The sequence below is a fragment of the Chaetura pelagica genome, unplaced genomic scaffold (genome assembly GCF_000747805.2).
Source record: "Chaetura pelagica isolate M959 unplaced genomic scaffold, ChaPel_1.0 scaffold221, whole genome shotgun sequence".
Lineage (NCBI taxonomy): Eukaryota > Metazoa > Chordata > Aves > Apodiformes > Apodidae > Chaetura > Chaetura pelagica.
Window position 1 is genome coordinate 8,592,257 of NW_009952533.1, and position 16,179 is coordinate 8,608,435.

The 16,179-nt window shown below is 37.2% G+C and overlaps 1 protein-coding gene across 1 annotated transcript in view; it reads right to left on the minus strand.

The window, feature by feature from the left end:
* The window catches only part of ANAPC10 (anaphase promoting complex subunit 10), a 36,487-nt gene extending 20,583 nt beyond the window's left edge, over positions 1–15,904 (minus strand). The window contains exons 1-4 of the mRNA XM_010008931.1: positions 15,883–15,904; positions 10,763–10,879; positions 7,371–7,461; positions 6,468–6,588 (exon numbers count right to left, since the gene is read on the minus strand). Of these exons, the coding sequence (XP_010007233.1) occupies positions 6,468–6,588; positions 7,371–7,461; positions 10,763–10,877 (327 nt within the window). The 5' untranslated portion in view covers positions 10,878–10,879; positions 15,883–15,904. The remainder of the gene's footprint in view (positions 1–6,467; positions 6,589–7,370; positions 7,462–10,762; positions 10,880–15,882) is intronic.
* Between the last annotated feature and the right edge of the window lie 275 nt (positions 15,905–16,179).

Sequence of the window (16,179 nt, forward strand, 5' to 3'; positions counted from 1 at the left end):
AGTTTCAACTGGTGACATAAAAACTGAACACAACCTGATAAAGACTTTGACTTGGGATATTGGCTCAATAGCATAGATAATCTGCACAAACTACAAACAGATCACTTAACCTTCATATACGATGACTAATAAATACTATTACCAGTATACAACTAATACAACAGTATTATCAATCTACATGCTTCAAGAGTGTTGGAGAATATGCTTATCTAAATTTGCAGTTGCCCTCATAATACTACTCTATAATTGATATAAGGCCACTATTCTATCTCTACATAAATAAATAAATAAACAAAATCAAGTATTTGGCTCTCTCCCTCTCACACACAGAGCACTATTTGCAAACTGCTCCTGTCAGCCAGAGAAAGGATTGGAATCTGTTTATAGTATTGTAATTAGAATACACTAGTGCAGGCTTATAAAATGCCTATGAAACATTCCCCCATTATCCTAGAAGACAGTTTCCCTGCATTGATAACAAACTTATTTAATCTGGAGTTTTAAACCATAAATACTAGAAAGATTTTTATAGAAGCAAAATATATAACAAACAAACTTTTTAAGGAATCTCCTCAAATCCTCCTACTAGAACTTCATACACAAAAAAGATATGCAATCATGTACCCAAACACTTGCTACAAAAATAGATACTACACAACATAACATAAATTATTAATGTCAACTTGATTAGTAAGTTACCTTGTCTTTTCTCATTGGCAGTGGAAAGAGCAGCTCTTTCATTTTTATATAAGAAATCCTACATATTTTTAAATTCCTTTTCCATGATGGAACTTAGATCAAATAATAAAGAAAAACGTTGTAATTCCAGGCAAAGCTTTCAAATATATGTAAAACTTTGTGCTTCAATCAGTTCTGAGCTGCTGTACACTTGAGTTCCCTTGAGAAAAGCTCTGTATTTCATCAAGTTCCGGACTTCCACGGAGCTGTTCCCACTTTCTTCACATGTCTTTTCCTCTGCCTCAGAAAGTAAAGTCAGACTGACAGTATTAAAAATACATGGCCTCTTTAATGTACCTTCGCCTAATTGAGTCCCTCTGTGGCAAGAAAAGGTTCCTTCATAGATTTGTTTTTGAACTCTGGGATACAAAACAAGGAAAAAGCATCTTTCTACTTGTAACACATGCCACAGCATAAAACCAATGTTTAGTTTTCCTTGTTTCTAAGATTCAACAGAAAAGATTTATATTCTCTAAAAACACCATTTCATAGCAAGGTAAGATAAAAATGCTTAACAGTTTCATGATGTGTAGACCAAAAAAAATCTTCCATTTTTCAGAATTTTTCTAGATCTAATATGGATCTCACTGTTTCTACATGCAACCTGTGTGCAAAATCCTATTTCTATAACTGCATTTCCCATAACTGCACAGTAAGCCCCATTACACCGATCCAGTGAATAAAGAGCAGAAAAACTGCAATGTTGTTCATAATTTCCATACTTTGATGCATTTATTAGTTGATTTCCATAAACATACAAAAGATGAACAGGTGCCATCATCTCCAGTGATGGCAACGTTAGCAGGGAACACTGATGTTATGATGTTAAGAGCTTTTCTCTTCTGAAGAGTTCCTGTGAACATCCCAGTTGGTGACTCTCAAAATATTCTCTCTCCTGAAAGGTGGAAATACAGAGTAACAACTGCACCAAATGCAAATAACCTCACTTCCTAAACTTGACTCCTACCCTTGACACAAGGCTTAATAACTAACCAATACCAGGGGATAATTCTACTCCCCTGCTTTGCAGATTTCCAGTACTGGTACATTTTAGATAAGAAACAGGTACAGTCTGCATCCTGATAAACTAAATGCATACCCAACCATCTGAACAGCAAGATAACAAAACAAAGCAAACAAATTGATGTAACTACCTCATCTGCAGAGCATCCTAGACACAGGCAAGAAAGACTACGCCTTGAAATTCTATATAACTAAAGCTAACACAGTCCCTTCTCAGCATCAAGTGCAGTTTGAAGAAAGCAGACTGAATATTTTTCACTGACACTCTAAACCCAAGGAATAGCTAGGAGTCAGAAATGCATCTTTTCTTCTACAGAAGAAAGAACACAGAGGAACTGCTGCTTCAAACCAAAGTCCTGGAAGCCTAGTCAGAAATCTAAATAAAGCAGTAAGAAAAACAATCACCACTCCATCTTCAGAGGAAAGTAGTTTAAAATCACATTAGAAATGCTTGATCAGAGACTCCGAAGCAGTTAATCTTCTTGATTCATTGGTTTGCAACAGTCCTGTGACAAGTTAGTATCCCCTTGGTTCCTCAGTATCTAAGTTTACTCCACATACAGAAAACAGGTTGCAAATGCCAACTCTCAAATTTCATCCCATGTCTAGAAAGTCCAGCCTCTTCCCTACAATCACTGGACACTGTCTGAGTAAAGAGATTAAAAGAGGGTTAACTTCCTTAACTACCCCTGTGAAAAGCTCCCCAGTTGGGGCATTCCTCTGTTTGACAATCCCCTGCTATAACACAGAATCTCTTCAAATCCTGAAGAGGTAGCCCTGTCCGTGGTGCTTGGCCACAACACCCGGCCACCAGGGATTCCGCTCTGCTGGCCACAGCTTTGGAGTATCTGGTTATGAAACACTAAGAGAGACCAAAAGGACTTAAAAAAAAAACTGAAAACAAAATAGTCAGCAATTATACAAAAGACAACAAAAAACTGTAACAAAGAATTCACACTGTTGCCAGTAAAGATGTATTAAGACAACAGGGCTTTCACCTGAGTCTTCAAAGTCATCTTCAGAACGGAGTCTTCTTGAAGAAGTCTCAAAGGTTTTTGTTCCCAGAGGAAAGCATACAGAAACTGAGTTAAAGAAGGCCTCTGCCAAGGTAACATTTAATACTTAGTATCATTCTTTGATGCAAAGTATGCTACATATGACCTCCAGAGACAGTGTCTTTTTCCTACACAAAGGGCTATTCTCGTTACCCAGCAACAGATCATTGCATACCTATGGAGGTTGTTAACCACAGGAGTTACCCAGTTCCAGCAGCACTACTTCAGACTGAATGGCATACAGATTGCTTCCCTAGGTTACACAAAGCCATGATGCTATCTGTTCACAGGTTTGCCCAGCTGCATAGAGAGAACACATTCACAGCCTGTACCCTTCAAAGGGGTACTTCTGATAATTTCCTTTTAGGCCTTAACATTAATACATCTGATCTGCCACGTGAATTATTACTATCCTTTAGCAATTTGAAAGGCAAAGTACACATAGCAATGGCAGACACTAGCAATGGTTTGGTCCTATCACTAAGCTTGCCAGTTTTGCTGACCTACAACACCTAAATGAAAAAAATGTCCTACTACAAATGCTTTTATAGACTCTCTCATACATCCAGACCGACTACACCGCTATGTGGGAGATCTCTGAAACTGGAAATGAGAAAAATATTTGCTCTCCAAGCTTCACAGCTGTGATAAAAAAGCACTTAAATCAGAGAAGAAGGCTTACTGCACACAACTGTAGTTCCTCCAGCTGAACAAGGAAATTAATGCTATCAGATTATAACAGCTGCTCTCCCCCATAGGATGGGGTACAAATTATTTCTTTCTCAGACAGAAAAAAACTGTTATTAAAAAAATATTTTCATCTTAGATTCCAAAAAGGACATGTCTGCATTCTAAACTGAAAACTAAAGCTAATCTTGTATTAGTGGTAAAACCTAGCCTAACAGCATTGTTTTGAAAATTAAGCCATTAGGAGGAAAACACACAGAGGCATCACAGGACTTTCATTAGACACTATGACCTGGGCAAACATCCATGGAAAAATATAAAATTTAGCTGGATTTTCCACCCAGTCAGTTGGTTAGTTGTATAATTAAGCAAATTTCTCTAAAGAGCTCATAACAGTTCACACTGCCCTAGTAACATGCCTATATGTTAGAGAAGTTGAAGAAATGAGAAAGTTTCAGGACTGAGGGAAAACTTAAGAAACACAATCCAAGTATCAACCATTTTAGGAATTATGAAAATTGAAAGCAATATTTAACATTACAGTGGCAATAAAGTTAGTCGCTAATATTTTAAAGTATTGTATCTCACTATTAAGCAGTTTGACCTTATTTTTATCTCTGTTTCGAAGGTAAAAAAGCATAGGAGCACGTGGTATGCATAAGAATTACTGCTCTCATGCAACATACTACAGTCATATTAATATAGTATAAAAGAGCAAGTAATTTAATTTATAAGAGTCTTTTAAAATAAATACATTATGCATAGAATCTTGTGTTTGGCAAGAAAAAAGCTCAATAAATATTGCCTGAGAAACTACTGATTTAATATGCTTATTATACATTTTATTGTTTCTATAGATCTTTAACAACACATATACCCTAAAAAGTGGAATTTAACCACTGTGTAAGAAACTTAAGTTATTGCAGTTATATGTATAATGCTGTAGTAAATATAAAAGGGGTATCATTTAGTTACTAAAAAACCACAGCACAAAACCAAACTCAAAATTAAGGACAACAGTGACATCTCGTGGACACTTAGAAAACAGACCCGTAGCGAAACGCAAGGAAAAGATCCCATTACTCTTAGCGTTACACACGGTGCAACTCCTAAATTGCTATAATGCCATTAAGAAGATTAAAAGGCAATTGTAGCTGATGGAAGTCAAAGTAATGTGATGATCCATTTCTTCCAAAGAAGAGTTAAGTAAAAAAACTAAAATAGTCAAGACCCTTCCATTTAAGATTTAGGAAAAAAGTGTAGGTCAAAACCTGAGCAAGTATCACAAACCATCGAAAGGAGGCAGGTAGATAAACAGAGCACCAACATGATAGAGGCATACATGTTTACTATACTTTATTCCCACACTACACCTACAACCTTCCATTTGTAAAGTGCTCTTGTTGGGACTTCAAACATTGAAAAGCAAAGTGAAAACAATAAAAATCCCACAAGCAAAAATTCAAACCACTATTTAGCACCTCCCTTTTCTCATCATTCTGATCCTTCTGTTATTGTAATAACTGCCATATAAGAGAGGTAAGTTAAACCTTCCCAATGTATCAGCCATTTCCTACCAAGGTCCAGAGAAGAGGAAACCAAAGCATGAGGCTCCCCTTAATTCAAACTTTGCAAAGACACCTTCACATGAGTAACCTGATTAGTTTACAATGTGGTCTTCTACAAAGATCATTGATTATTTTAGATCCAGTAAAATTATTTATTAAAAGACTAGCAAAACTTAACAGTTAAAGCAACTCAAACACAACCTCAGTTGTTTTGAAGAAACTTTTTCTCACTAGCATCACCAAGAAAAAATATCAGTTTTGACTATGACACTTTCGTATATAAAAACATTAATGAAACACTACAAATCTACATCCCAAAGTTTTAAGCATCAAATGCCATGTCTACAGAATTTCATCTTGCATCACATTATTAAAAGCAAAAATACTGCATTCCTTCCAGAATTCCTACATCTCAGTGACAGTCCAGTATAAAAAAGTATTACAAAACTTTGAAATTATACTTATAAGTAAAACATCATTTATTAACAGATCTGATTGTAATTTACATTCGACTTTCAATTTAAATTGGTATCTTGCTTGCTTTAGATGTGATTTTGGAAAAGCTGGTGTTGCAATTCTTCTAGCTTTCACCATCAGTAGGGGCTAGGGTCAGCTACTGACAAGTACCTAACATTCTTACCTTAAGAGTCACTAACTAGTAGACTACAAAGAAACTTTTGTATAACTGCCTTGTGTCTTCATTTATTTTTGCCAGGGTCTTACAGTGAGCTGTGAATCAGATGCTACTAATTAACATAACAGTTCAAATAGCTTTCCAAAAATGAAAACCAGACTCAAATATATTTATGCATCATATGCAGCCATAACTAAAACCCGTAGTTTTAAATTCTGATTCTCAGTGAGACTTAATAACTGAGCAATCCAGGCAGAAAAACCTGAATTGGGGTTTGGTTGTTGGTTTGTTGTTTTTTTTAAGTAAATCTAAAAAAGGTAAGCATTGAAAAGTAAAGCCTCCCTTTTCATGTATGCAATGCATGGGGTTTGCAGATACTTTCAGTGAGATCAAAGTGTACACAATTCTCAACAGTTCTGTTCTGGAAAACCCCACTCTTCATTCCATTACAGCATCTATGTATCAAGTCTGTTATAATTATGTTGGTAATGGAGCCTTCTAAAAACAGAAATCTGCCTTGCAAATTTAAAAAATAAAGACTAAACGCAAACAACAAAATAATCTCAGCCATTTTCCCCACCCCTCAAGAACAATGCCATATTTTACCTTCAAAAACAAGTAAGGTATCAAGGTTTCACAGCAAAGACATTTCGCCAGAGCACAATATTGTGATATAAAGGGATTATTCGCTCTAGGCTGCAACATCAGATGCTCTAATGAGAGGACTATTTTAAGACAGAAAGTAAAGCATCATTGACCTACCCGAATTTCCTGGAGATTATGAAAATTATTTCCTACTCTGACAGAGATTTTGCTCGGAGTGTAACTTTCATCAGATTTGTAGTCTGCATAAATACATAATGTCTTCACTGTTGTTTTTCTTCTGCAAGAAGCAACAAAAGCTGTGTAAACATCGTAAAAGAAAAAGCATCTAGAATTAGTTTGTTGCTAGTTTGTAACAGCTAAGGATTTAAATGTTGTAAAACTCATAAAGACACACTTATATTAAGAGCCTCACTGTTAAAGCAACTATGTGTGCATAAGTTAATGTGGAAAAACACCGAGTTCATTCTCACAAATTTCCTTTGTCTGCCTTACAAAGCGTTAGTACACCAAGAAACAACAAAAGGATGCCAAAAGATGCCAAATAAGCAGCTGTATGTGACAAATCACTTGTTCAGCCTATCAAATATGGGCTCTATTACCGTATCATAGAGTTCTCCAGAAAGCAAATAAAAAGGTGACAAACATCTAAACTCATCTTAAGAGTTTGGTTAAAACAAAAGAATTGAAAGCATCCTACATAGAACAGAATAGAAAAGGTTCTCAAACAATCAGCTGTTAAGTCATCCAGGACTATTTTAAAGTCATCTACCTTCGAAATTACACTCAAAGACAGAAAATCAGGATAAAAACGTCACTATAGGTACATAAATGTGAAACTGTTACAAATTACATACTATTAAACATTCCTTTTTGTTTATTTAGGCATTTAGCAACCATAACATTTTAAAATTTCATTTTTAGAAGTGTTACCTAGCTGGCTTCTTACTAGTTGGATAAGAGTATTAACCCAGGAGTCCGTGCACTTCCAAAATTCCTATCTTGGTGAACAGTAATCAACACAAAATAATACAAAACATCCTGACATATAATTCTTGATACCTAAATTGGATGTTCACCAAATGAGGCTGTGACCCATCTGACTGCCAATAAGTTTCTAGATTATCATCTCGTAACTGATCCACTCCAAATCCTAAAAAAAAAAATAAATATATTACTCTTGAATATCCCATTTCTGTGATGCAGACATCACACACATAAGTTTTCTACAGTTGTTGCAAACTAAAGTATGTATCCTAACTTATAACAGGAAATATTTCTAGGTATCTAAGTTGTGCCTATGCTTTTGTAACACAAAAATGAAAAGGGAGGCTGTCAATCAAAGCTTAGTTACTCAAGTGTCTTTATATTTTTCTCTCCTATTGTAGTCTGTGGGGTTTGAAACCATTCAACATGTCCTGAAATTTCAAATGTACATAGTAATTCATACTAATTGCAAGAACAATACTTAATAGTAAGGCTTTTCTACCTCTTCTATAATCTAACTGTTGAACTAAAGGAAAATCATTAACAGAGACCATACATTTATTATAAAATTGTAGACAAATGTAAATTTTCTTTTCAAGTGGTTTCCTGAAGTTATTTTACTTTTTAAGGATAGTAGCTAGAGCAAGCAGCAGATACCAAAAACAATATTCCTGAAACATACTGTTGCCACAAGCCTAAATCTTTATTTTCACATTCCCTCATTATCTGTCCTTTTACTAATCACACTCTTTCACTGATTGCCCATGCTAGCTGCGGTTTTAATTCAGCAGTTGAAGTATAACCTGCAATAAAAAAATTAGCTTGTTTGAAGTATCTAAACCACATCTTTTCCTCCAAGTAAGGTATCAAGGTTTCACAGCAAAGACATTTCGCCAGAGCACAATATTGTGATATAAAGGGATTATTCGCTCTAGGCTGCAACAAGACAGCAGACTTCTGAAATAGCAACTCAACCACCCCAGAGGAAAAGAATACACGTTTCCAGATATTTTGAGCAGGTATAAGCCACCATGAACTGCATCTCATCACCATTCACACTAGTTTCATTTTACTTGGAGGATTTTTGGGAGCTAGACTATAATGGCTGAGTCCACATGCAATTTGGACAGAGCATTTAGGTTGCTGCTTCATGGCTTTTATAAGTTAAAATCAAAGATACCCTGGCAAAATGCCAAAGCATAGAAACAATTACAATACTGTTGGGTGCATTTCTGCTAATGTGGTTTAGATTGTTCACTGTGTAAGTAAAAAAACCAATTTTGTATTGAATTGATAAAAGATCTCTTTGTTCATGAGGTATTTATTTCTTCATTGCATTTCTGATATATTTACAACTTCTATACTACATCAAATATAGACTAGACCAAAATTTTTTGTAGTGGCTACCCATGCAGCTTACACTACAACAGTTCTACTACTACACTCTGTTAAGTATGCTTATCAAAACATAGTAAGAGCAGGAAGCTACTGAATAAGCTCAAGTGGAAGAAAAAGAAACTTACAGAACACAGAAAAACAGGCAGACCACTTGGGAAGAATACAAGAATGGCATCAGAGTATGCAGGGATGCAACGAGGAAAGCTAAGGCCTCCCTAGAATTAAACCTGGCAAGGGAGGTCAAGGACAACGAGAAAGGTTTCCTCAGGTACACTGGAGGAAAAAGTAAGTTCAAAAGGAATGTTGGCCTGCTGCTGAATTAAGTTGGTGTGCTAGTGATGGAGGATAGAGAGAAGGCAGAGTTACTGAATGCCTTTTTTGCCTCTGCCTTCACTGGTAAGGCTGATCCTCAGGAGCCCCAGACCACCAAGACCACAGAGGAAGTCTGGCAAAAGGCAGACTTTGGCTCAGTTGAAGAGGACTGGATTAGGGATCAATTAAGTAAACTGAACATCCACAAATCCTGGAGCTCTGATGGAATGCACCCACAGCTGCCAGGAGCTGGCAGAAGTCGTTGCTAGGCTGTTCTCCATCATCTTTGAAAAGTCCTAGAGAACAGGAGAGGTGCCTGAGGACTAGAAGAAAGCCAGCATCACCCTAGTCTTCAAACAGGAGCACCAAGATCGGCATCACCTCCATCCCTAGAAAGGTGATCGAATAGCTTATCCTTGGTGCCAACTCTGAGCATGTTGAGGAGAGGAAGGTTATCAGGAGCAGTCAGCATGGATTCATCAAGGGGAAGTCATGTTTGACCAACGTAATAGCCTTTTATGATGGCATATCTAGATGGATAGATGAGGGGAAAGTGGCTGAGGTGGTCTACCTTGACTTCAGCAAGGCTTTCAACATTGTCTCACATTGCATCCTCACATCCAAACTTGAAAACTGTGGACTGGATGATTGGGTAGTGAAAGGCACTGGGAACTGGCTGAAGGATAGAGCTCAGAGAGCTGTGGTCAGTGGGTCTGAGTCCAGTTGGAGGCCTGTGACTAGTGGTGTCCCCCACGGGTCAGTACTTGGTCCAGCCCTGTTCAATATATTCACTGACGACCTGAACATACGGACAGAACGTACCCTCACCAAATTTGCTGGGGGATTGGCTGACATGCCAGAAGGCTGTGCTGCCATCCCACATGATCTGGATAGGCTGGAGAGCTGGATTGGGAGAAACTTAATGAAGTTCAACAAGGCAGATTCTTCCATCTGAGGAAGAACAACTCCACGTATCAGTACAAGTTAGGGGCTGACCTGCTGGAAAGCAGCTGTGGGGAAAAAGGTATGAGAGTCTTGGTGGACAACTGGCTCACCATGAGCCAACAATGTGGCCTCGCAGCCAAGAAGGCCAATGCCATCCTGGGGTACATTAAGAGTGTGGCTAGGAGGTCAAAAAAGATTACTTCTCCCTCTCTACTCTGCCCTGGTGAGGCCTCACCTGGAGGACTATGTGCAGTTCTGGGCTCCCCAGTTCAAGAAGGACAAGGAACTACTGGAGACAGGCCAGCACAGGACCACTGAGATGATTACAGGAATGAAGCATCTGCCCTATGAGGAAAGGCTGAGAGAGCTGGATCTGTTTAGCTTAGAGAAAATGAGGCTGAGGAAGGATCTCAATGTTTGTAAATATCTAAAGGGCAGGTGTAAGGAGGATGGGGCCAGACTCTTCTCAGTCATGTCCAGTGACAGAACAAGGGGCAATGGTCACAAACCAGAACACAGGAGGTTTAACCTAAATATAGGAAAATACTTCTTAATTGTGAGTGTAACAGTGAACTGGAAGAAGCTGTCCAGGGAGGTTATAGAGTCTCCATCCCTGGAGACATTCAAAAGCTAGCTGAACATGTTCCTGTGTAATCTGCTCTAGGGGATTCTGCTCTAGCAAGGGGGTTAGACTAGAGGATCTCCAGAAGTCCCTTCCAACCCCTACCATTCTGTGATAAACCACTATATATTTTAAGAAAAAAAAAAACCAACACACATTCAGCTTTTTATATAATTTGTTGTGATTTTACCTGGCTTACAGGATGAAAGAGACCAAACTGCTTGTGAGCCTATTTCTCTAACAGTACCAGTCCTCTCTAGTTGCTTTGGATCAGCACCAGGTGGTGTCTTGTTTGGGGTAGTCATTTCTAGTAAAAGAAAACAAGTTAGTTGATATATTTACAGTTTGATGGGAAAATGAAAGCATTTCATTTGTTCATAGAGAAGATTTCTTTGGCCTCACACTTAAATAACAGTCTACAGAGTATGTGGCATAAATGTCCACATTTTTGCATGTCTGTAGAACCTTTTATGTCTATTATTTTATTATAAGTAAAAAAAACTTTAAATGAGAGGTTCCATATGCATATAAATGTTGTGTCCTTAAAAAATCAATACATGCTTGGAAAAGTCATAAGACATATTATATTTGTATCATTCTAATTCACAGGTTTAGGGTTTCAGATCATTTTTTTAAATGGTTTTGTTCTTAAAAAAATTGAAACAGACCTTGTTGATTTAAAGGCTAGCAATATAACTCCATTCCACCCTGCCCCCATATGCCTACAGAGCTTAATCTGCAAGTTCCAAAGTCTACTGAGAAGCTAAAGTAAGTCTATCCTCCTGGAGATACTTCATAAAAATAGGAAGTGAGAGTTTAAACAAATGATAAAGTCTCTAATTTGGTAGGGATTGGTTATTGCCACTTTTATCCATGGTCCATTTCCTTGACTTCACAATTTCATCTGGAATCATTAACCTGTGATTTGACTACTGCCATATATACTACAACAAAATCATATTGGTTTTCTTATAGTATAGAACACCTTACTACTTCCAAGCAAATAGTTCAAGACTTTTTTTCCCAGACAAAAAAAAAAAAATAGAATTCCAAAGAAACCTAAGTTCCATATAAGGAATTACATTAAAGCTTACAGTTAAACATAAAGCACTCAAGAGTCAGGGAATTGGAGCCAACTTCTAACCTTTTGCTTATATGCATGACTATGCTCTGCTAATCTGAGAAAAAGCCTTCCAGTACAGCCAGTGAGGCACTGAACTAGGTTGGTATCTATAGGACCCCTGATCTTACCCACCACAGAAGTGATACAAGGCACAAACAAGATTTCCTATGTAAGAGTAACTCTGCACCTAGAAGCTCTTAGCCTGACACAGGAAATCTGAATTCTGTAGTGTACATTGCTGTACATATAAAACACTTTGTATTGGCCCCTGGCTATTTTTTTTTCATTTTGCAAACACAGACTTCAAACAGGTTTTGGGGGGTTTTCTGCTACTTTCCTGTACACAAAACTGCAGTCCTGACCACCATAAAAAAAATCTGAAGTGTCACAAAAGGCTGAAACCAGAAAGCCTTGCTCAAATACCATCCTCTCATAAAAATGGATTGAACACTACAAAGCTAATCCCACAAATATAATTCACAGATATATTAATCCTAATGCCATCCAATTAAAAATAACACCGAAAAACCCCACCAAAACCAACCAACTCGTGGAACAGAATGTTTTAAAGTCCTTGATTGTACAGCACAGTTTTCTTCAAAAAATATCAAACTAAAAAAACAAACAGGCAAATAATTTAGTCCTTCCTATAACAAGACACTGGCAGATACATCTTCCTTAGTCACTGTATTTAAATACTGCATTATCTACTTTAAAACTTTTATCAGCTATTTACAATAGAGTCTTTAAACTGCAGTTGTTCTCTATTGAATTAGCTATGCCATAAGCCTGTATACCTGTAGAATAGACTACAGACTAAAATAGAAAATAACTTAGTCTAGTTGCTACTTATTACTACTTTAAACTTCAGTAAAACACTGTCACAAGTATTCTATTCTTAAAAGAATTTTAAGTAGTCTTGGAAAAAAGTACAAAACATTTACTTAACAGCTACCCCAAAAAAATATTTTTCACAGAATCAAAGTGGTTTGGATTGGTAGAAGGGACCTCCAAGAAACATCTAATACAACCTCTACCTTGCATCAAAATTCAAATTGTGTTTATTAAGCGTAGGGCAGACTATTTTCCTGGACTCAAGAATTGTAAAGCTCATAACATCTACTAGTCCAAACTCTGCACTATTTTGTTACTTTTGTGACAATGAACCAACTACCAGACATTGAGTTGCATTCATTTTAAGTTTCAGATTTATATGGAAATCAATAATGCTGTTCTTCTCACCTTTACAAAAATACATAGAAAATGCAACTCTTGAGTATCATCACCAGCAAGCCTTCACATTATTATTTTTACTTTAACAGAAAAGTATGAAAACTTTAAAAGCAGAAAGCTGTTACTAAGGAAAAAGAATACAGCAACAGGTCAGATCACTCAAGAAATGCTTTTGGACATTTTACTAGCAGAAGTGCAAGTACGTCATTTTGGAAAAGACAAATACTCAACATTAAAATTTAAGTCAGCAAATAAAAAAACAATAACTAACCAAAAACTGTTTTCTGAGCACAGGAAGATAACAGAATGAGAATTGGGGTTTCTTTTTTTTTTTCAGACAGTGTAAAAAAGAAGCAATCTGCCTACAAGTCCTTCTCCTTGACATGTGCTGAAAAAGCGGAATGACACACTGCATCTACTGAAGCATCAGCTGGAAACGTGTCCAATCTTTCAATTCAGTTATTCCAAAAGAGCATTAACAGGGTGTTTCCTTAATAACAACATTAATATATAAGTATCTTAAAGACATTATCAACATCATACTTCCATTTGGTCACTTTCCACTATATAGTATGCATATTCTTTGATCAAGAAAAGTAGGCAGGTAAGCTTCTCTTACCCCTCGAACTCTCTTTATCCCTCAACACCTTCCAAAAGAGAAGTTTGCTCTTTCCATAGAACATCCCTGTGAATTAGTGGCCATTAAAGATGTTCTACCAAAAGTTCTGTTCATAAACAGCACGAAATGTATTTAAATGGTTCAACAGTCTACCTTTCACAATCAAAACAAACAGGTCATTGTATACCGGTGGAAAGACACTTAAAAGCTACATACTGGAAAGCAAACCCTTCACTAAGCACACAAATACTCTCCCACAACACACTGAAGAGATAGAAGAGGATATGTTGTGGTCTTTTCCTACCAATGCTCCATAAAAATCCAGGCTCAAGAAAACTTTTGCAAATTCCAAATCAATTTTCTCCAGTTAAAATTTCTAATTCCGTCACGTTCATATACACAGAACTGTGCAAGGACCCTTGAGAGATCAGACTGTCCTCACCAGATGTCTGTCTGTCCAGCCACTAACTTCTCCAACAAAAGAGATTTTGCAGTCTTAGTGGACAGCCAGTTTCAATGTTTAAACAACCTAAAAGCCAAACATCCAACCCAAGTATTACCTTTTAAAAATAAGCATGATTTCCTCTCTTGGTCTACAGAGACCTCGAAGACTAGTTAAACTTGCCTTCATGTAGCAACCCTTTTACAGATGTGAGGGCACTCGTCAAACTTGCTCTTTGTTTCCTCTTTTCTAGTCTGCCTGTGCCTTTCAAGCTTCCCCCAAAAAAACAAGTTTTATAAACCTAATGTTCTTGCACAGTCTAGAGATGTATATACTATGGTTGAAAAAAACAGCCATACCATTTTAGCTAAGACCCTTCTTCAACAGCACAATCACTTCCTTTGTCTTTATTCATACCTGCTAGCACACCAAAATAACATTTGGCTAGTTGAAAGGACACCATATTATTATTTAATTTACTATGCACTACAGTGCTCAAATTCTTTTTTGAGGTACTGTTTGCCCTTCAGTAATACTCTTTCCACTAATTATGCCTTTGATTTTTCCTCCGTGTTCTCTTCCTTCCTCAGTTCTTGTTAAGTGAGCTTAATTACACTGATTTCCAATCTGCTATCAGTCTTCTCTAGATCATTTTGAATTCTAACACCGAGCTGTACAGTGCTTGCAATCCTTCCAACTTGGCAACGTATCTGTTGTGTTCACCATTACAGAAATCAACAGAAATACACTCAAAACAGAACTCCTCTGGAGGATACTTCATAACCTCCCTGTTTAAAAACTAATTATTTACAAGTCAGCTTCAAAAGCAATTTTGCAACAAGCTGTACAGGATCTCCCGAAAATAATTTTTAGATCGCATTTTAGTAGCTTGTTTTTAACATCAACCCAGACAATGGCAGAAACCCTGCAAAACTCAGGACAAACCATTTATATTTCTTCCTTGTTAACTGTATTCTGTTTGCACACTGTTTTTAATTTACCTTTACTTACTAACAAATTCTCCACTGAAACCACCCCCTCAGAACCTTTCAGGGGATTAAAGCTCAGTTAGCTTTGCCTCCTTTTTTTTTTTATTATTATTACTCTGACCACAATCCTATCACATCATTTTAGTCTGTTTCAAAAAGTATCTCACTACAACTTCTCCAGCAAAAAGGAACAGAGGCTGTACAGACTACTCCAGTACTTTTGCAACATCTGTGATTTATAAGACTTTTTCCTGTTATTCCCAGCAGAAAGGGATTTCCTACCTTAGATTCCTTGACTTTCACACCTGCACTAGTTATTTTACTTCACAAACTTTTTTCCCACCTCTTTTTCTTTGGATGGACCTTTGTTGGTTTAAGGTTTTTAAACATCTCAAGATATATCCAGAAACTACTATGTATGCTTCCTATTCTTTTTATTTAGATGGGAGATTAAACAGTAAGACTGAGCATTCAGATTACTAACAATTAACTAACACTTAACAATTATATAAACTGTTCAGTAGCAACCTCTTTCAACAACTAGCTCAGATGTCTGTACTTTTGATACCTCAGATTATCCTCTCAATACACTTTTAAAGATCTATTACTTTTACTCTGCCTTCAGCTTTAAACCACCAGTGAAAACTACCCGTCTTTCGCTGTCACAAACACAAACATATTTCATTAAAAAGGTAAACAGAGCAGTCACATGTATTCCTAGGCAGTGTAAATAAATATATTCTAAAAAAAAAATTAAAATGTATTTTTGTACAAGCCCAGACTTTCCAAGTTACCTAGAAAGGCTATAAACGGTTCTTTAAAAGATGTACTTCTTTATCGGTGTTCATACTAAGTGAAAGCAGCCTTTAAGAACACAGACACTAGAGGACTAAGCCAGTTCGACAAATCAAGCTGCTTTCACTCAGGCCTCCTCAGTAGCTCTCCCCCCACCACCTCTTTGTAGGACCTTTAATTACGCTCTAAAGTATGATTAGGTAGCTTTACAACACTGTACCACGGCTGTGCGCGTCCGGGCCTACAAAACATTTAAACATCGTAAGTAAATCAGCGACACCTACTCACGAACCACACCGGGTGCGCTTCAGCACCAGAACCCGCTGCCCTCTCCCAGCCGGGGGATCCGTGCGAACACCCCAGCACGCCCCGGGGGAGGCACCCGGTTCCCACGCCCCCACCCCCG